The 22481-nt window shown below is 31.9% G+C and overlaps 1 protein-coding gene across 1 annotated transcript in view; it reads left to right on the forward strand.

Annotated features, from left to right (window-relative positions):
• LOC139510159 (protein C-mannosyl-transferase DPY19L1-like) overlaps positions 1-22481 on the forward strand; it is a 306322-nt gene that overhangs the window by 200941 nt on the left and 82900 nt on the right. Inside the window, exon 18 of the mRNA XM_071296510.1 lies at positions 6159-6333. Coding sequence (XP_071152611.1) covers positions 6159-6333 — 175 coding nt within the window. The remainder of the gene's footprint in view (positions 1-6158; positions 6334-22481) is intronic.

Genomic DNA, 22481 nt, shown 5'->3' on the forward strand with positions numbered 1-22481 from the left:
AAAAATTAAAATATTTTAGTTTCCACATTTTTACGCAATTCATCCTCTGTAACTTGCAACTCGACTTTCTTAACTCGCAACTCGACTTTTGTAACTCGCAACTCGACTTTCTTAACTCGCAACTCGGCTTTCGTAACTCGCAACTAGACTTTTGTAACTCGCATCTCGTCTTTCGTAACTCGCAACTCGACTTTTGTAACTCGCAACTCGACTTTCGTAACTCGCAACTCGACTTTCTTAACTTGCAACTCGATTTTCTTAACTCGCAACTCGATACGCGACAACAAGTGAATCTCCTTAAAACATGATACATAATATACAGTTTACATATATAAAACAATGAAAATAAACAATGTAGACACTTTGAACTATAATCCTTGTCTTTCTTTTAATCAATATATATATATATATATATATAAAAGATTCAAATTATATCAAGGACTCCCTGCCCTCAGTCTAGGTGACTTTTTTAAAAAGGAGCCTAATTTGCAAGTGTCCTGTTTTGTTTCAGGATTGAGGATATGTTTTAATTTATCTATATCATTTAAGTTATTATATTTATTTTTATTTAAAAATTATTTTCTTAATTGTTCATTTATTTTACATTTGAAAAAGAAATGAAACTCATCATCTAGTACGTCACAATGTGTACATAGTCTTAAATCTCTGGGAATTTTCCTGTATCTACCAGTTTCTATTAATAAGCAGAGTGGTCACTTATTCGAAATTTAGAAATTAGTTGTCTATATTCAAAGTTTTGAGAAAGAAGGTATGGTTCAAAGTTATAGCTTTTCTTTATTTTTTTTAAAAAGTTGGAGTCTTGTAAATTTAATATTTTATCATTATATAAATTTTCATAGGAGTTTTCTAAATTTTGTTTGTATATTATTAGCCTATTATTTTTATCCTTATTTTGGTTAACAATTTCTAAATCATTTTGACTTCTGACATGATTTACATAGGAGTACCAAGAATAAAAACCTGCATTATGTAAAGTTTTTGCCAAATTGAGTGTCTCTTTTAGTAAGGGGCTAGTTTCTTCCCTTAATAGTCTATCATGAAAAAGAAAAGTTTGTCTTCTTATAAAGCAATCAATAGGGTAGCTGCCTAATTCAGATCGAGCAGCTAATATTACAAGAGCATTTTTTTACTCCTAAAGTTAACTTATTAAATTTATTTAGTACTTTATCAGGTGGACTTTTGTCAATGAAATTAAGAGTATCTACTTTTTTATTATTTTTATCTCCTTTAATTGAAGCTTTATAAAAGGATGAGTATGCATCCTTATACCATATTTCACTGTTATAAGTTAATATTGGTCTAACGAGTGAGTTAAATAAATGGTTTGACAAATTTACAGGAGTCTGATGAATCGAATTACAATATGTTTTTATAGAATACATTACTTTCATAGATTTTTTGGCTAATTCTTGTGCTGAATGAATAAGATTTCCATTCTGACTAATAATATTACCAAGAAATTTAAACTTGTCCATTTGCTCTAATTTGTCACCATTATAATTAAAAGAATGGTTAAGATTTTTCCTATTGTTACTTGTGCTTAAAATCATAGTTTTAGTTTTTTTTACAATTTACAGTTAACTGCCATTTATCACTGTGAGTGAGTATTGAGACAAATGGTTTAAACTTGACTGAAGACCCTCTTTAGTTTCAGACATTATCAAAATATCATCAGCAAATAGGAGGCTTCCAATATTTGTCTGTTCTATTTTCAAGGGATCACAGTCATCCTGTTTAAAAATTTGAGGTAGATCATTTATGAAAATATTGAATAGGGTGAGACTTAAAGAATCCCCTTGTCTTACCCCTCTAGTTACTTCAAACCAGTTAGTGAGTTTATCATTAATCTTAATTGAAGATTTTGTGGTTGAATACATATTTTTTATAACTTGATACATTTTACTGCCAATACCCTGAGACAAAATTTTATAAAATAAAGCTGTTCTCCAAATGGAGTCAAATGCTTTACGTTTAAGTCAACAAAACAAATATATAATGGTTTCTTTTTTAAATTTTAATATTTATTAATCAAAGTTTTAAATTTTAATATTTATTAATCAAAGTTTTAAATACAAATAGACTATCTGTAGTTCTTAATTTAGGAAGAAATCCAAATGTTCCTGGCTAAAGGAGTAGGGGCAATAAGGCCCTTATTTGGCCCAAAAATTACTGCAAATTTAAAAGTTATCATACATATTTTTAAATTACTGAAAAGTATCTCAGGTAGAAGGTATTCAGAAAAAGAAAAAAAAATTTGGACATTGAACAAGTTACCATGGCAAAAAATCATGCCTTAATTTGCATATTTTGTAAAATTTTGTGATTTTCCTTGTTTTTCATCAAATTTTTAAGTATATTTTCGATTGGAAAAGTATGTGCGCACCCAAGAAACAACTTTATATTTGTTGAGATTTTGTCAATAGTAATAATAAAGCTTCAGTTAAATTATTTTGTTGTTTCTTGGCTGCGCACAATGTTTCCACAACAGAAATAAAGATAGAAAACTGCATAAATTCTGAATTTTCTTCGTTTTTGTGAAAACAGTACATATTATGACGTAATTGTGACGTCATCACATAAGAATCTTAATGTTTTTCATTTATATTTCTTGACCCTATGCATTTCTTAAGATTATGTGCTAATTTGAAAAAGTTATCAAACATTTTATTTTCTTGGGCCAAAACCAGGCCTTAATGCCCCTACTCCTTTGTTTTCCATATATTTAATTATTCTGTTATTTAAAATTGAACTAAATATTTTGGCTATACCATTTATAAGAGATATTCCTCTGTAGTTATTTGGGTCTTTGGAATCTCCCGACAGAAATAGAACTCAAAATCTTTAAAGATATCTTTGTCCTCTTGGTCTATTATAAAATAACTGCAATTATCTTGATCATAATAGATATAGGAAGATGTGGTGTGAGTGCCAATGAGACAACTCTCCATACAAATAACAATTTAAAAAGTAAACCATTATAGGTTAAAGTACGGCCTTCAACACGGAGCCTTAGCTCACACCGAACAACAAGCTATAAAGGGCCCCAAAATTACTAGTGTAAAACCATTCAAACGGGAAAACCAACGGTCTAATCTATATTAACAAAACGAGAAACGAGAAACACGTATATATTACATAAACAAACGACAACTACTGTACATCAGATTCCTGACTTAGGACAGGTGCAAACATTTGCAGCGGGATTAAACGTTTTAATGGATCCAAACCTTCTCTCTTTTTCTGAAACAATAGCATAACATCACAACAAAGAAAAACATACGATAAAATATCAATTGGCAGACTTAACTCAATCAAAAAACGTATGATTAAACAATGAACGAATAAATTTGATCTGCGATATCTGAATACAAATGCACAGTTAATTAAATATTAGAGACAAACATTCATGACCAAAAAGCTAACAAACAAATTCAAAAACAGGACATGACTGAGAAATATTTAACCAATCAATGTTCACTTTAGAAAAAACCGGCTTTTTTATAATCTTGAAGTTTATACAAATGTTGTAAGAATAAGTGAAGATATTACAAATAATCAAAGCTGGTGTACAGACAAGATCCGTATAAATAAAAAATGACAAAAAAGCATTATAAACAGTATCAACAGGTCGAATTAACAAGAAAATACGATTTGAGAGTACTCGCAGTTACTGACAGCTAGTTAAAAGCCAAAACCAATTAATAATAAAAAATCATGCATCAGAGACTAAAATCGACTAAAACACATCACAGGGATTTAGTATTTTAACGTCATTAATAGTCAAAGAAGACATGACTTGTGCAATGCCAAAAATAAATGTATCGACAGGTAGTAGTATAGTGAAGAGCGACTTCTATAGAAATAAAAGTTAACGTGTCTGTGTCTCTATACATCTCGCCTCAAAAGATAATGAAATTTAGTTATGTTTTAATTTGCTAATGACAATATCAATATTAGTGCCAATGTGAACTATATTCAGAGATCTTATTACAATATTGGTACGATAACCCTTACTTATAAGTTTGTTTAAAGGTTCGATGAGTTTACAAGGATCACATAGTGATTTCCTCGCTTTAAGTACAATATTACCATAAAATTTAGGATGTGAAATACCATTTTTAATAAGCTTTCTACAGGTATAGCCAAATTTACTAATCAAATCTTTGTATCTATGAAAGAATTTAGTAAAAGTTTTAAGTAATTTATGGTATCGAAATCCCCGACACAACAATTTACCAGTGATGCATTGATTACGTTCGTTAAAATCTATGACATCAGAACACACACGGGCAAACCGAACGAGTTGCGATATATAAACACCGTATGATGGAGCCAAAGGCACATCGCCGTCTAAAAAAGGAAAATTAACAATAGGAAATGAAAAATCGTCTCTTTTGTCGTAAATTTTAGTGTGAAGTTTCCCGTTTGAAATTGAAATGTCTAAATCTAGAAAAGGACAACTGCTGCTGTTTATGTTAGATTTAGTTAAAGTAAGTTCGTTTGGGTAAATTTCTGAAGTATATTTAGAGAACTCTGGATTATTCAACGAAAAAATATCATCCAGATAACGGTAGGTATTTTTGAATGTATCAACCAAATGTAACAATGATGGGTCTTTACTGAGTTTGGTCATAAACTGAGATTCATAGCAATATAGAAATAAATCTAAATAGACCATTCTCTCCTAAGTTTCTGTTTTATTGAAATTATCTTCAATACATGCAGCAGAGAACAACGAGAACAAATGCGTAATGATCTATTATTGTATAGCAATATAATATTTCCCACAGAACGTAACCAAAAGTTAGCGTGCAATAAATTCTAATATTGCACTAGTGCAATAAATCTTCAAAATTCCTGACGTCATCAACGTTTAAATCTTAGTTTAAACCAATTTTTACTTTCAAATATTATATTGCTATACAATAAAAGGGTTATTGCATGAATATTGGGGAATATTGTCCCTCGTAGAACATATATTGCACTCGCAAGCTCGTGCAATATAAAATTCTACTCGGGACAATATTCCCCAATATTCATGCAATAACCCTATATTATTGCATTAGAATGCAAATTGTAGTTCTTTACCAAACTTTTCCGAGATTTTGTCATTCAGAATAGAAAACTCAAAATTTGGTTTTACAAGAGAAAGATGAAAAAAGTTGGTTTCTGGAGAAAAATAAAATATGGCACAAACTAACATTTATCATGCATCTAGCTTTGCATTGAAGTGCTATTAATGAACAATAGCTCTTTAAGTGGTAAACAATGTAAAACAAAAGATGACACTGTAATAAAAAAAAATGAAATAGGAAAACATTGTAATATATACACTGACATACAAGTAGAAAATATTTTATGATTTTGGTGTTTTCTTATGTATGAGAAAACAAATATAAATTAGCAAAAAAAAAGACCGGTGTAGGTCTTGACCAATTGAGAGGAATATTTTTATCTGTTTTTTCCCCTCATTTTTGTTGAGCTTGCGATTAACAGCAAAAGTAGGCAAAACACTGGGTTATGCCGAACCCTTACGAATTTTTAATTAATTAGACAAACCAGTTTTGAAAGGTATTAATTGATAAATAAAAAGTATTTGGACTGTATCAGTTGACCGAAATTTGAAATATACAGGTTCCGGCTTACAAAGGGTATTTTAATAAAGACTAAAGTGCAGACGAAAGGACTTTAATTTTCAGCTGGACTGGACAAAAATCCGTTTTAATCAGGCTCAGGTTTACACAAATTTGACTATCATGATGATTAATAGTTCAAGTTTATGTTTTGCACATCTATGCTGATTTTCGTGTTGTTTCAACACATCTTGTCAGATCTGCTTTACCTCCTGTTTGCTGATAGTTTGAAATTTTAAAAAACTACTCATTGATCAAGGAAATTTTTCATCAAACTAGTATTGGTCTTCAGAGCTGGCTACTATCCATGCATGTTTGTGTCCAAATGTGTTGTTGAAATTGCAGATTTCCGAAATTTTTGAGAGGGACCTATTTGTATTGTTCTAACACATCTAGTTAGTTTTCAAAAAATTATTCATTAAGAAAATATGTCCATAGCTTTCAAAATTATTGATGGAGAAATGTTAACTGACAATTCTATTTATAACAAAGCGTTTGTTTTAGATTTTTGGGTGGATTGGAAGCAGAGAAAAACAGTTAGTTTTAGTGACAATTATTGCAGCTGGAATGACATACCAAGGTGTAACTAATCTCCAACACCAGTGGTCTATAATGGGAGAGTACAGTAATGTTCCATTGGAAGAATTAGTGGATTGGATCAATGCAAAGACTTCAAAAAGTAAAGTACAATTTGGTTTTAAAAACATATGAGTATAATACTTGTTTGGTTACTAATGGGCCGCCTGATCAAATGAGTAATTAGACCATATAGGTATTTTTCGAATAATTATGACCCAGCTCAACATCTCAACAAAAATGACACACTTTATACATTCTGAATTCTTTTACTTTTTCTTAGTGTTTAAATTATTATTTCAGAATCAACATTCTTCTTATTTCTGCTTAGTTTCATATATTTGATGTGTTGTTGCTCATATTCATACGTTCGTTCTTACTGCAATTTTATGATTCGCATGGTAGGTATAGTGTTCGGCTATGATCATAGTTTTTCGAATGAATCGGCCCTTTTTTTTTGTGTAAATCAAACTTTTTCGAGGGATAAAACATGCAATAATGTCAGTTAACTTCTTTTCCTTAATAAGTCCCCTACCGGCGAAGGGGGATACAATTTATTATTCGGGTTGGGGTCAATATGGAACAGCATAGTGTATTGCACAAAATAAATGAAAGGGGGGTGGGTCTTTTTTTTTTGGAGGGCTGGGGCAATTCGCAACAGCATAGTGTATTGCACAAAATCAAAAAAGTTATATAATATCAAATCATATAACCAATTCTAAGTTCATGGACTACAGTTATTCTGTTTCAGAAACCGATTATGTGTCAAATATTTAATTACAATACAAATTCAGACCTGTATCAAGCGAATATTGTGTCCATTTTTGCCCCAACAGTTCAAGGTTGGACCTCTGCGGTCGTATCCAGCTGCACTCGTAGAAGCAATTTATTATAAAAGATTTTAAAAAGACATTTTTTGTAAATTATTTGAAGAATTTCTTATAAAAAAAAAATCTTACCTTTTACAAAAATATTCTCCTTTAAAACCACTGGGCCAAACTTGCCCACAATCATAATTAGGATATCTAGTTTTCAAAATGTGTCTGTTGATCCCGCCAACCAACCAAGATGCCTGCCATGGCTAAAGTAGAACATAAGGATAAAATGTAAATTTTGGCTTTTATCTCTGAAACCAAAGCATTTAGATAAATCTGACATGGGTAAAACTGATTGTTAGGTGATCTGCCCTGAAATTTTCAGACAAACCGTTGTTGGGTTGCTTTCCCTGAATGGTAATTTTAAGGAAATTTTGCAGTTTTTATGCGACCACAAAAACTTTTTTTTTGTTGAATATTGGTATTAGGTCGTATTCGTTGTCAGCGTCGTTCAAATACAGATGGTTTCCAGATAATAAATTTAGTATAAGTAAATAGAAATCAAATAAACACAATGTTTATAATTACAAATGAAAGGTTGGGATTGATTTTTTTTTTTTACCCAAATGTTAAGGAATTTGGGTCCAAAAAAGGGGCACAAATAAGCATTTTTCAGTCAATAACTTGTGTTTAAGTATATAAATCTCTCTGAAATTATACCACCATTTTCCATACTACAAAGGGATGGTTGTGGGAGGTTATATCTCAAATAGTTTAGCAATTAGGGGGAAAACAAGGGTTTTTCTGGTTGAAGGACAATTTAAATGAGTAGTTATTGTTGCAAACTCGATTAGAAATTTGAATTGAGATTATTTTTGGAATAAGGGAAAGGGGGAGGTGAAAAGAAATTTGAGACGGGGGTAGAATTTTTCTCAAATTAGATTTTAAAAATTAAGAAGAAAATTTCTTCAAATATTTTTTTTTTGAGGGGATTAAAATTCAACAGCATAGTGTTTTTCTAAAAAGCAAAATATTTTTTTTAAGTTCATTAGACCACATTCATTCTGTGTCAGAAACCTATGCTGTGTCAACTATTAAATCACAATCCAAATACAGAGCTGTACCAAGCTTGAATGTTGTGTCCATTCTTGCGCCAACTGTTCAGCGTTCGACCTCTGCGGTCGTATAAAGCTGCACCCTGCAGAGCAACGGATTAGTTATTATAGAAAGAGATAAACTGTAAACTGCAATAATGTTCAGCAAAGTAAGATCTACAAATAAGTCGCCATGACCAAAATTGTCAGTTAAACCCTTTAGGAGTTATTGCCCTTTATAGTCAATTTTTAACAATTTGTCATAAATTTCTGTTATCTTTAACAAAAATCTTTTACCCTGAAATTACTGAGACCAATTTAACCATACTTAGCCATAAACATTATAAGGGTATCTAGTCAGGATGACAATTTGTTCCACCAACCAACATGGCCGACATGGTTAATTACAAATAGAAAACAGGGGTAAAATGCAGTTTTTGGTTTACATTTAAACTAAAGCATTTAAAGCAATCTGACAGAGGGCAAAAATTTTCATTCATGTTAGATTTATCGGCCCTGAAATTTCCAGACGATTCCAACAACCTTTTGTTGGTTTGCTGCCGTTGAGTTACAGAAATTTGCAGTTTTTTCAGCTCACCTGGCGCAAAGAGCCAAGTTAGCTTTTCTCATGACTTGGCGTCCGTCGTCATCGTTAACTTTTTGTATTTTTAACCACTGAATGGAATGGAACCAAACATGGCATGAATATTCCTTATGAGGTGATGACCAAGTGTTGTTACTTTGTAGCTGATCCATCATCAAAGATCGCCGCTAGCGGAGGACTTTGTTTAACATAAGACCCTATTGGAAATACATACAAATGTCTTCTGTTAGAGAACCACTGAACGGCATGAAACGAAACATAGCATGGATGTTCCTTATGAGGTGCTGACCAAGTGTTGTTTAGTTGTAGCCGATCCATCATCCAAGATGGCCACCAGTGGGGGACTTAGTTTAACATAGGACCCTATGGGAAATACATACAAATGTTTTCTGTTAGAGAACCATTGAATGGAATGAAACCAAACATAGCATGAATGTTTATTATGAGGTGCTGATGAAGTGTTGCTACTTTGTTGCTGATTTACTGTTCAAGATGGCCACCAGGATTTATTATTAAATTACAGTCTCAATATTAAACTATATTTGGCCTCAATCATTATTTCAGTATCGGTTGTGATTTTTTATTTTTTTATGCCCCGCCGTAGCAGATTACCAATCTAGGGTTATACTCCTTTAGGGGTAAATTCAGTAAAAAATCTCCCATTGACTTTAATGCTAATCTATGTGTGGAAATAAATTTATACCTGATTTACCTTTAGAAATTAAAAACTTTCATATATCATTCATGAAAGTACAAATGTAGCCCTATCTTTTGCAACAATAAAAACATAGGGTCATGCGGCATTTTTGGGCATTCACATGGCCTTGTTTACAAACAATGTAGATTCCCACTGAATTCCTATACTGACCCCCATTACTTTTCAACCCTGTAGGGGGAAAAAATAGTACATTCAGCATTTTTTTTTTTTTTTTTTCAACTCTAGTTTTGATCCATCTACCATAAAATATTAATTACAAACATTATCTACCAATCAGAAGAGCACATGACTTCACTTTTAGACAGAAAGCTCTCCCCCAAATGAGCGGTCTCTGGTGACGTATATTTATTTACTGAATTTACCCCTTTACAAAAGGAAAAATTGCTGAAATTTTCATTTCTGTTCTCTTCTCTCAACAAAATTTAATGAAATGTATATTAATAATGCTTATTATGACTAAACTCAGTTTCAGTTCAAATTTTGGCAGCTTCACTTTTACAGTTCTTGAGTTATGTCCATTTAATAAGTTTTATTATAATAAAAACATTTTTGGCAGTAAATTTTTATACACTAAATTTTAGCTTTATGGGCTACTGTTTCAACTTGTGTAGGTTTTATTTCTTATCAATGGTGTAATAAGAAACCGAAAATTTCCATGGTCTTTGTCTAGGAATTATGCAAGTTTTCGATTACAGGCAGTCAAGGTCAGCATGGTCATGGCATGATCAGGGTCAATACTAATTATCATTGGCCACAAATATTTTAATTGACCAATGAGGTTAAAGTGCATGCTAACTTTCAACAAGCGTCAAGTTGCGCCCGCATTATCGCAATTGCACTGAATGCTACTAGACGCTATTTTTGTTTTGCCAGAAAAGTAAAGATTTTCAATTTCCCACCCACCTACACCCTCTTTTTTTTTTTAAAGTTTTAGTATTATTATTCTATCATATATATGTTGATTGTATATAATTGTTTGTTTATGTTTTGTAATTTGTTTATTGATGAGTGGCGGTATTTATTCCCCACCTTTGCAATTGTTGTCATTTATTCAGTTTTGTTTGATGACATAATTGTCCATCACTGTCAGTTATATAATGCTTTATGATATTCTGAATAAATGACCTTTTTCACAAATCTTGAGTTAGATATTCTGCAAATGAACTCGCATCCTTGGTTTCCATTTTCATGTCTTTATTTGGACAGGAAGAAAACTTTAGCTGACAAAAATAACGTTATATGATAGCTGGGGCATCATCTGTGTCCCTATGGACCCATTCCACATTTATTATACCCCACGCAACGAAGTTGCGGAGGGTATAATGTTTTTGACCCGTCAGTCAGTCCGTCTGTCAGTCCGTCCATCCGTCAGTTCTGTTTCTTGTCATCGCAACTCCTCTCAAACCACACAACAGAATTTCACGAAACCTTTTCAGATGAAAAGGACATACTATGTAGTTGTGCATATCGACAGGAAATTGCGATTCAATTTTTTTTATAAGAGTTACGCCCCTTTGAACTTATTTGCTTAATGTACTACTGCAACAGTTTGTCATCGCAACTCCTCTGAAACTACACAACAGAATTTCACGAAACCTTTTTAGATAATAAGGACATACTATGTAGATTTGCATATCGACAGGAAATTACGATTCAATTTTTTTTCTAGGAGTTACCCCCCTTTGAACTTATTTACTTTATTGTACTACTGCAACAGTTTGTCATCGCAACTCCTCTGAAACTACACAACAGAATTTCATGAAACTTTTTAAGATAATAAGGACATACTATGTAGATGTGCATATCGACAGGAAATTACGATTCAATTTTTTTTTCTAGGAGTTACATCTCTTTGAACTTATTTGCTTTAAGGTACTACTTCAACAGTTTGTCATCTCAACTCCTCTGAAACCACACAACAGAATTTCATGAACATTTGTAGATAATAAGGACATACTATTTAGATGTGCATATCGACAGGAAATTACGATTCAATTTTTTTTTCTAGGAGTTACGCCCCTTTGAACTTATTTGCTTCAATGTACTTCTGCAACAGTTTGTAATCTACACTCCTCTGAAACCACACAACAGAATTTCATGAAATTTTGTAGATAATATGACAGGAAATTATTATTCAATATTTTTTCTTATACAATTTTTTTTTCTTACACTTATTTAATTTCTCCAATGACAATGTGGGGACGTGGGGTATGTGAGCGTGCTCACTAAGGTTCTTTAATTTTATATGATTTCAAAAACCCAAGTAGAGTCAGGTGAGCGATACAGGCTTTTGAGAGGCTCTTGTTGTTTTATACGACAGCAAAAATTGAAATGTTTTGGTCGTATATTGGTATGCCGTTGTGGTCGTCGTCGTCGTCGTCATCTGAAAATATTTGGTTTTTGCACTATAACTTTAGTATAAGTAGATAGAAATCTATGAAATTTAAACACATGGTTTATTACCATAAAAGTAAGGTTGGGATCAATTTTGGAGTTTTGGTTCTAACAGTTTAGGAATTGGGGGCCAAAAAAAGGTCCTGAATAAGCATTTTTCTTGGTTTTCACACAATAACTTAGTATAAGTAAACAGAAATCTATGAAATTTTAACATAAGGTTTGTGACCACAAAAGAAAGGTTGGGATTGATTTTTGGAGTTTTGGTCCGAGCAGTTTAGGAATTGGCGGCCAAAAAAAGGTCCCAAATAAGCATTTTTCTTGGTTTTTGGACAATAACTTTAGTATAAGTAAACAGAAATCTATGAAATTTTAACACAAGGTTTATGACCACATAAGGAAGGTTGGGATTGATTTTGGGAGTTTTGGTCCCAACAGTTTAGTAATAAGGGGCCAAAAGGGTCCAAAAATAAACTTTATTTCATCAAAAAATAAATTATTGGGGTTCTTTGATATGCTGAATCTAACTATGTATTTAGATTTTTAATATTTGGGCCCTGTTATCAAATTGGTCTACATTAAGGTCCAAAGGGTCAAAAATTAAACTTTGTTTGATTTCAACAAAAATTGAATATATTGGGTTCTTTGATATACTGAATCTAACCATGTATTTAGATTGTAATACGACTGCAAAAATTTAAATTTTTCGTCGTATATTGCTATCACGTTGACGTTGGCGTTGGCGTCGGCGTCGGCGTCCGAATACTTTTAGTTTTCGCACTCTAACTTTAGTAAAAGTGAATAGAAATCTATGAAATTTTAACACAAGGTTTATGACCACGAAAGGAAGGTTGGGATTGATTTTGGGAGTTTTGGTCCAAACATTTTAGGAATTAGGGGCCAAAAAGAGCCCAAATAAGCATTTTCTTGGTTTTCGCACTATAACTTTAGTTTAAGTAAATTGAAATCTATGAAATTTTGACACAAGGTTTATGACCACAAAATAAAGGTTGGGATTGATTTTGGGAGTTTTGGTTCCAACAGTTTAGGAATTAGGGGCCAAAAAGGGGCCCAAATAAGCATTATTCTTGGTTTTCGCACCATAACTTTAGTATAAGTAAATAGAAATCTATGAATTTTTAACCCAAGGTTTATGACCATAAAAGGAAGGTTGGGTTTGATTTTGGGAAGTTTGGTCCCAACAGTTTAGGAATAAGGGGCCCAAAGGGTCCAAAATTGAACTTTGATTGATTTCATCAAAAATTGAATAATTGGGGTTCTTTGATATGCCGAATCTAACTGTGTATGTAGATTCTTAATTTTTGGTCCCGTTTTCAAATTGGTCTACATTAAGGTCCAAAGGGTCCAAAATTTAACTTAGTTTGATTTTAACAAAAATTGAATCCTTGGGATTCATTGAAATGCTGAATCTAAACATATACTTAGATTTTTGATTATGGGCCCAGTTTTTAAGTTGGTTCAAATCAGGATCCTAAATTATTATATTAAGTATTCAGCAATAGCAAGAAATCTTCAATTGCACAGTATTGTGCAATAGCAAGAAATTTTCAATTGCACAGTATTGCGCAAAAGCAAGAAATCTTCAATTGCACAGTATTGTGCAATAGCAAATATTTTCAATTGCACAGTATTGCGCAATAGCAAGAAATATCTAATTGCACAATATTGTGCAAAAGCAAGACATTTTCAATTGGAGTTATCTTTCTTTGTCCAGAATAGTAGTTGAATCAACTTAAATCATTGTTTTATACAATATACAATGTATATTCACTTTTACTACAAGGCCAATTAAAATTAATTGATAGATTTTCATCCCCGCCGCCCCTCTGAAATCGTCCTGCCCCGATTTTTTTTATTTTGCAAAATTTACAATTTCCGGATTTTGTTCATTTCCGTTACCGGTAACCGTCAATAATTTCGTTTCATTTTAACTTCCTGTTTATAAAATTTCGGTTTTCATATTTCTTGTTTAGAGTACTTTAAAACGATTATGTTGACAAAATCTGCTGCTCAATGATGACAGTATCATCTACGGAGAATATAGAAAGATTACCAGAAGGGCATGAAATATTCGGGTTACGAGTATTAAATACGCTGTGTCCAACGCAAATCGCGGAATGTCACAAATAGGATATTTCTTTCATCAGAAAATTGTGGATTTATTAAATAATACATTGACTTTGTGTAAGCAAATTTGGGCTGTGAATGATTTCCAAAGTGCAAGAATCGTGGAACAAATTGGTAGAAAAAAAAGAGTTCAAAAAGTCGGCAAACATACACATTGTGTACTAGGAAACCCTTAGATTTACCTATGGCTACTGTTTTTGTTTAAAAACACAAAATACCATTTACAATGTAATTATATATGCGACACTTCTTGCATAACTTGAGAATCTTAAAAGCGCCAATTTTACTATTCCTGGCAACACTTGTTTGAGTGTTCATTTTATTCATAATACTTGTGCTGCATACCATTGCATTTGCATAAGTTTATGGGGACTACAAACCATCGCTTAGAGAGCAAAATAAATTTGGAGTTGGTAGTCAAATGAATAGAGAATTTCTCCATGGTTTTACTGTTTGCTGAAAATATGTTTCTAAAGTAGCAATTGCATGTAGAACAGTCCGCGTTGCAAATCAGAGATGTTTATTCAAGAATTATGTACGATTCTTTATACATGTTTAAACATTTACATGGTATAAGCTAAATTTTGTAATTATAACACTTGCATATATATGAAGTTCACGCCACAAGAAGGTTTCAAATTGAATAAAATTTAAAAAATAAAATCCTCCCACCCGCATCATTTTTTTCAAAACTTTGGATGAAAATCTAATTAATTTTAGTTGGCCCCAACTGATAAATTAAAACAATCTTTACCATTCAGTGATAACAAGCACTTTATTTTACATTTTAATATTTTATGATGTATTTAAATGAGTAGTTATTGTTGCAAACTCCATTAGGAATTTGAATTGAGATTAGTTTTGGAAAAAGGTAAAGGGGGATGTGAAAAAAAATGGGGGAGGGGGGGTTAAATTTTTCTCATTTCAGATTTCATAAATAAAAAGAAAATTTCTTCAAACATTTTTTTGAGAGGATTAATATTCAACAGCATAGTGAATTGCTCAAAGGCAAAAAAAAATATTTTAAGTTCATTAGACCACATTCATTCTGTGTCAGAAACCTATGCTGTGTCAACTATTTAATCACAATCCAAATTTAGAGCTGAATCCAGCTTAAATGTTGTGTCCATACTTGCCCCAACTGTTCAGGGTTCAACATCTGCAGTCGTATATAGCTGCGCCCTGCGGAGCATCTGGTTAATATTTGGGCCCGGTTATCAAATTGTTCCACATTGAGGTCTAAAGGGTCTATGATTGAACAATATTTGATTTCATCAAAAATTGAATTGTTGGGGTTCTATGATATGCTGAATCTAACCATGTATTTAGATTTTGGATAATGGACCATAATAGGTAAATGTCCAATTTAAAATTTTTAAGTTTTTAAGTTTAAGTTCTTAGACCACATTCATTCTGTGTCAGAAACCTATGTTGTGTCAACTATTTAATCACAATTCAAATTCAGAGCTGTATCAAGCTTGAATGTTGTGTCCATACTTGACCCGACTGTTCAGGGTTCGAACTCTGCGGTCGTATAAAGCTGCACCCTGCGGAGTATCTGGTTCATTGAAGAAATGGCAAATTTGTGGCTTTGTTACCATTTTGAAAAAAAAATGTGAAAATTTGGTATTGTTTATAACTAAGTTATATTTGTTCAGCAGCTAGTCGTTCAAAGAAACTTTATACCACAAAAAGAAGGGTATATGCTGTATATGCTTAATCATTTTTATTAAATTTGAGATTCTTTACCTTGGCATGTTGAAAATTTAATCAATGGTTATATATAACTAATGGATTATGAAATCTAGGTTTTAGCTTGATAAAAGATATGAAAACACCTTTAGAGTTCCTGTTATACTCTAAATAGGGCTAAAATATCAAGAATCAATACATTCTGCCGAAAAGAAGTGGTAAAGTTATATATATATATAATTTTGTATAAACTTTTATTGATATATTTTGCCTGTTTTGCATAGTTTTTATACGACCGCAAAAAATTAAAAATTTTTGGTCGTATATTGCTATCACGTTGGCGTCGTCGACCTGCGTCGTTGTCGTCCTGCGTCGTCGTCGTCGTCCGAATACTTTTAGTTTTCGCACTCTAACTTTAGTAAAAGTGAATAGAAATCAATGAAATTTTAACACAAGGTTTTTGACCACAAAAGGAAGGTTGGGATTGATTTTGGGAGTTTTGGTCCCAACATTTTAGGAATTAGGGGCCAAAAAGGGCCCAAATAAGCATTTTCTTGGTTTTCGCACTATAACTTTAGTTTAAGTGAATAGAAATCTATGAAATTTTGACACACGGTTTATGACCACAAAAGGACGGTTGGGATTGATTTTGGGAGTTTTGGTTCCAACAGTTTAGGAATAAAGGGCCAAAAAAGGGCCCAAATAAGCATTATTCTTGGTTTTTGCACCATAACTTTAGTATAAGTATAAATAGAAATCAATGAAATTTAAACACAAGGTTTATGACCATAAAAGGAAGGTTGGGTTTGATTTTGGGAGATTGGTCCCAACAGTTTAGGAATAAGGGGCCCAAAGGGTCCCAAAATTGAACTTTGATTGATTTCATCAAAAATTGAATAATTGGGGTTCTTTGATATGCCGAATCTAACTATGTATGTAGATTCTTAATTTTTGGTCCCGTTTTCAAATAGGTCTACATTAAAGTCCAAAGGGTCCAAAATTAAACTTAGTTTGATTTTAACAAAAATTGAATCCTTGGAGTTCTTTGATATGCTGAATTTAAAAATGTACTTAGATTTTTGATTATTGGCCTAGTTTTCAAGTTGGTCCAAATGGGGGTCCAAAATTAAACTTTGTTTGATTCCATCAAAAATTGAATAATTGGGTTCTTTGATATGCCAAATCTAACTGTGTATGTAGATTCTTAATTTTTGGTCCAGTTTTCAAATTGGTCTACATTAAGGTCCAAAGGGTCCAAAATTAAACTAAGTTTGATTTTAACAAAAATTAAATTCTTGGGCTTATTTGATATGCTTTATCTAAACATGTACTTTGATTTTTGATTATGGGCCCAGTTTTCAAGTTGGTCCAAATCAGGATTCCATATCAAGTATTGTGCAATAGCAAGAAATTTTCAATTGCACAGTATTGCAGAATAGCAAGAAATATCTAATTGCACAATATTGTGCAATAGCAATTAATTTTCAATTGGAGTTATCTTTCTTTGTATAGAATAGTAGTTATTATATATGTTGGAAATTTGCCAGACATGACTGTGATGTCATTTTCTATTTTTATTTGCCAATAACTTTATGTAAATAACTTCATTGGAAATTTGCCAATATAAAATGTTGCTGATGAAGCTTTTTTTCCTTATCTTATCTAAAATATTTTTAGATAATGTATGTTGGACATTTGCCAGACATGACTATTTACATTTTGGATATTGAACCATAATAGTTTAATATTAAATTTAAAAACTTTAAATTCTAATTTTCATTTCTTAAACCAAATTCATAATGTGACATAAACCTATGTTGTTTCAACTATTTAATCACAATCCGCATTTATAGCTGTATCAAACTTAAAAGTTGTGTCCATACTTGTTCTCATTTCAGATTTCATAAATAAAAAGAAAATTTCTTCAAACATTTTTTTGACAGGATTAATATTCAACAGCATAGTGAATTGCTCAAAGGCAAAAAAAAATTTAAGTTCATTAGACCACATTCAGTCTGTGTCAGAAACCTATGCTGTGTCAACTATTTAATTTTAGATTTAAATAAGTTTGAAGAAGAAATCTTTAATTGATTTGTAAAATCTTGACATTTGTTTTGTGTAAAAAACCCATATAATGTCAAAAATTTGATCACAATCCAAATTCAGAGCTGTATCACACTTAAATGTTTTGTCCATACCTGCCCCAACTGTTCAGGGATCGACCTCTGCGGTCGTATAAAGCTGCGCCCTGCGGAGCACCTGGTTTTTTATATTAAACATGTTTTATTTATTAAGATATGAAAAGGGTTGAGCAACAGGCACAGCCTATAAAAGCTCTTTCCATAATACATGAACAAGGTATAATAAAATTGCATAGTTATTTCCCATTTTAATGCAAATCTCCATAGATTTTAAAGTCATGTTTTTTATTCTTCCTCCAGTTATATTTTGTTGAAATTTTTTCTGTGTAAATTTGGGGTATAATGCTAAAGATTAAAACTTAAAAATCTTCTGTTGCAATTACTTAAGGATAAGGTCAAAATTAATGCTAGATTGACTGGATTAAAAATATCTGTTTTTGATTTGGGGATATAGGACGAGCCGTTGGTCGGGTGGGCGGACGTATGAGTGGCTGTAAAACAGTGTCCTTTCAATCGCATGAAACCCCTTTCACTAAATTTATTCAAATTAAGCTATGTTGTATCTTGCTACTAAGGTCAAGTTCAATTTTCATGAGTTTAGCTCTTTTCGTTGTTGAGTTATACTCCTTTTTAATATCCAAGAGTGGTATTTATAATGTGATTGAGTTTTTTCTCTTTGTTAACTATATATGTAAAATTTGATAACATTAAGCCCTTATAAATAATTTTCACCTAATTTTTGCCCGGAGAAAAACTTGGACCTTCGATAGAAAAACTGGCAATCCTAGTCAATTAAGATTGGAGTGCACCCGCACGAGCGGGGTTCGAACTCACAACCTCAGTGTTGACTAGCTACTGATTACTTTGACCTATTGACCACTGAGGCTCCAACTTTATGTATGCACGTCTCAAACTAAATTGTCTATTGTTAAATTATACATCACTGAAATATACTGTACATGTAATTTATAAAATGTGACAAACAACAAAATATACAAATGAACGATACTTGTTTATAAAATGTTAGTGTTAGTATACCATTATCAAACTGGTGAATACATTTGTTTAGTGTCTTGAAAAGTACTGAATTTGAACCTTTTTCGTTGTTTTTATACGACCGCAAAAATTAAAAAAATTTTGGTCGTATATTGTGTTGGCGTCGTCGTCGTCGTTGTCGTCGTCGTCATCCGAATACTTTTAGTTTTCGCACTCTAACTTTAGTAAAAGTGAATAGAAATCTATGAAATTTTAACACAAGGTTTATGACCACAAAAGGAAGGTTGGGATTGATTTTGGGAGTTTTGGTCCCAACATTTTAGGAATTAGGGGCCAAAAAGGGCCCAAATAAGCATTTTCTTGGTTTTCACACTATAACTTTAGTTTAAGTAAATAGAAATCTATGAAATTTTGACACAAGGTTTATGACCATAAAAGGAAGGTTGGGTTTGATTTTGGGAGTTTTGGTCCCAACAGTTTAGGAATAAGGGGCCCAAAGGGTCCAAAATTGAACTTTGTTTGATTTCATCAAAAATTGAATAATTGGGGTTCTTTGAAGACCGTGTATATTTACGCCAAACATTTTTCATTTTAAGCTGAAAAAATTGATTTTGCAAAATACTCTACAAATCTAAAAGTTTATTGGTTTGATAAATGTATCAAAAAACTGTTGAATTCACTTCTGAAAAATCATTTTCGTTATGAGATTAGAAATTTGTAATTTTCATGATATTACAATATTTAATTTCACGAGGATAATATAAAAAGTAATGATAAGTTTGTCTTTAAAAGATTTCATCTTATCAACAGTTTGAATAAATTAAAACATTTGAATTTGATTGCTTTAGATAAAAACAAATTTCAATCTCCTTCCTAAGAACAAAATATTGAAATTGCTTACCTTAAGCACTTTTCAATTTGCCTTAAAAAATTGAAAAATGAAAAATGCTCCAACGTGGAGCATTTTTCACTTTCTCTTTCAAAATTGAAAAATGAAAAATGCTCCAACTTGGAGCATTTTTCAATTTGCCATGAAATATTGAAAAATGAAAAATGCCCCATATTGGTTGAATTTTCATTTTTTAGAAAATTTTCTCAAAAATGAAAATGTTTTTGTGTGTAGCATTTTTTCAATTTTTGTAATCGTTTGACAAAATGAAAAATGTTCTAAAAAGGTTAAAGAAATTGATATAAAAGATATTGAAAAATAGATAATCAAATTATTTTTTCATTCATTGTTAACACTTTAGAAATTTTGTTTTTATGCTTTAAATATAATACACATGTGTGTATGTGTGAACCCGTAAATGCACATTTATAACCTAACCCCGAAAAGATAGGCGAAGAGCAACGCACCAGCAATTTTTTACTGATGTGGCACAGAATATCATGCAATCTTTATTAATATTCTATATGTATGTGTTAAATCAAATAGATATTGGTATGTTGAATTCATTGATAAAGATATTTAATTTTACTCTCAAGTTTAGTATTGTTTTAAAAGTTAATAAACATTTAATATAAGATCTGAGCCATTTATGAGTGTTATGATCAAGGTATAACTATGCCTGATTTGAAAACGAAGTTGAGGTTTTTTAAATGAGTATGCAAAGCTGGTAACAATAACAAAGTGATCTAAGCCCCAACGACAGAAGAGAGAGTTATTCACAAATGTAAAGTAAAAAAAATGTAAGATGGACTTCTAATAAATTAAAATTTCGTACTTTCATGCACTGGCTACGCGTTTGGTAATATCCTCGGTGACAACCTAGAAAAGATGTAAAGATAAAAACAACACCTAGGAAAGCTGTTCTTTTCCCAATCTCCATATATTCCTTCCAAATACGGCTTATTTTGGAAGTCATTTTTTAACTAGATAACATTAATTTTTTCACTGTTTTTGATTTAATTATTTACTTAAGCTATTCAGATACCAATAGTGCTTTAACATTTGACATCCATCGTCTAAGCTGTTCAGAATTACTCGGGTTACTTTTTGGTCCCGCGAGCAGGGTGTTGAATTTTTTTTTTTCTGTTTTTAACTGAAATACATTATTTTGGGAAAACTAATCAGGAATGAAGTCGACTAAAGATACGACTGTCGTTAGGAGAAATTTTGAAAACTTAGGTGTATAATTGTTCATGTTGTCTTTTGTTTTTATATTATGGTTTATTTGGTAAATGTATAGTAAAATAGGTTTGATGTTGTCAAGACTGATATTGCTGATTACTTTGTTCATTTTGAGACAGATTTTCTATTATTTAGAATGAATATGAGGTGGCATTTCAGTTATAAATGAACTTCAAATGTGAAGCTAGTTTACGTTTCTTTAGATATAAGAAGATGTGGCATGAGTGCCAATAAGACAGCTCGTCTTCTAAGTCACAATTTTTAAGATAAAAACCATTATAGGTCAAAATACGGTCCCTACACAGAGTGTTGGTTCACACCAAACAGTAAGCTATAAAGTGTCCCAAAAATGACAAGTGCAAAACTATTCAAACGGGAAAAACAACGGTATAATCTATATACAGAACGAGAAATACTTATGAATCACATGAACAAACGACAACAAGTAACATTAGAAGATAACAAAACCTTTAAACAGACTTATTAAGAAGGGACATAGTTACTATACTGTTGTCAGGTCATTAAAGTTTGCATATGTTGGCTTAAATATTGATTCACTTATAGGGTCTTTACATCGGAATTAAACAGATTTATTTAAAAAAAAAAAACAGTTGTTGGCATGACACGGGTTATGTTCTCCTCTTAAATACTTTATGATTGTATAATACTAAACCCCTAACGGGAGTTGCCTGGAATTCCTACGATGAAGACGTAATCGTTCAATCAGTTTAATTGAGGCTTGGAGCTGGCATGTCAGTAACTGCTAGTAGTCTGTTGTTATTTATGTATTATTGTCATTTTGTTTATTCTCTTTTGTTTTCTGACAGCGGACTCGGAATTCTCTTGATCTGAATTTTACTGTGCGTATGGTTATGCGTTTACTCTTTTACTTTGGCCAGATGTATTGGGGGAGAGATCTCAAAAACATGTTTAACCCTACCGCATTTTTTTTTGCACCTGTCCCAAGTCAGGAGCCTCTGGCCTTTGTAAGTCTTGTATTATTTTTATTTTTATTTTTTTGTGTTTAGTTTGTTTAGTATGACGTCCATTATCACTGAACTAGTATATATATATTTGTTTAGAGGCAAGCTAAAGGACGCCTCCGGGTGCGGGAGTTTCGCGCTGCATTGAAGACCTATTGTTGACCTTATGTTGTTGTCTGTTTTATGGTCGGATTGTTGTCTCTTTGACACATTCCCCATTTCCATTCTCAATTTTAGAAAAGGGTATTGTCTATATAAAAAATAGAAGGTTCAAAATTATTATGTCTGAAGCTGTCAGGGACAAGATAAAAATTATCAATATTTTGAGTCAGAGATGGGAGATCTTCCAATGATGCCCGCCCCTCCCCCCTCCAAAAAAAAGTAAACAACACTAAAATCTTATTCCGACATTACATGTGGAATTTTATTTCATTCACGTGAATGATGTTTGAGTGACTCGGTATGCGCCTTTTCCTAATTATACATAAATTCCTCTTTTTTCGTTCTCCAGATCCCACCTTTGGTGTCCCCTTTA

Source organism: Mytilus edulis, chromosome 2, assembly GCF_963676685.1.
Source record: "Mytilus edulis chromosome 2, xbMytEdul2.2, whole genome shotgun sequence".
NCBI lineage: Eukaryota > Metazoa > Mollusca > Bivalvia > Mytilida > Mytilidae > Mytilus > Mytilus edulis.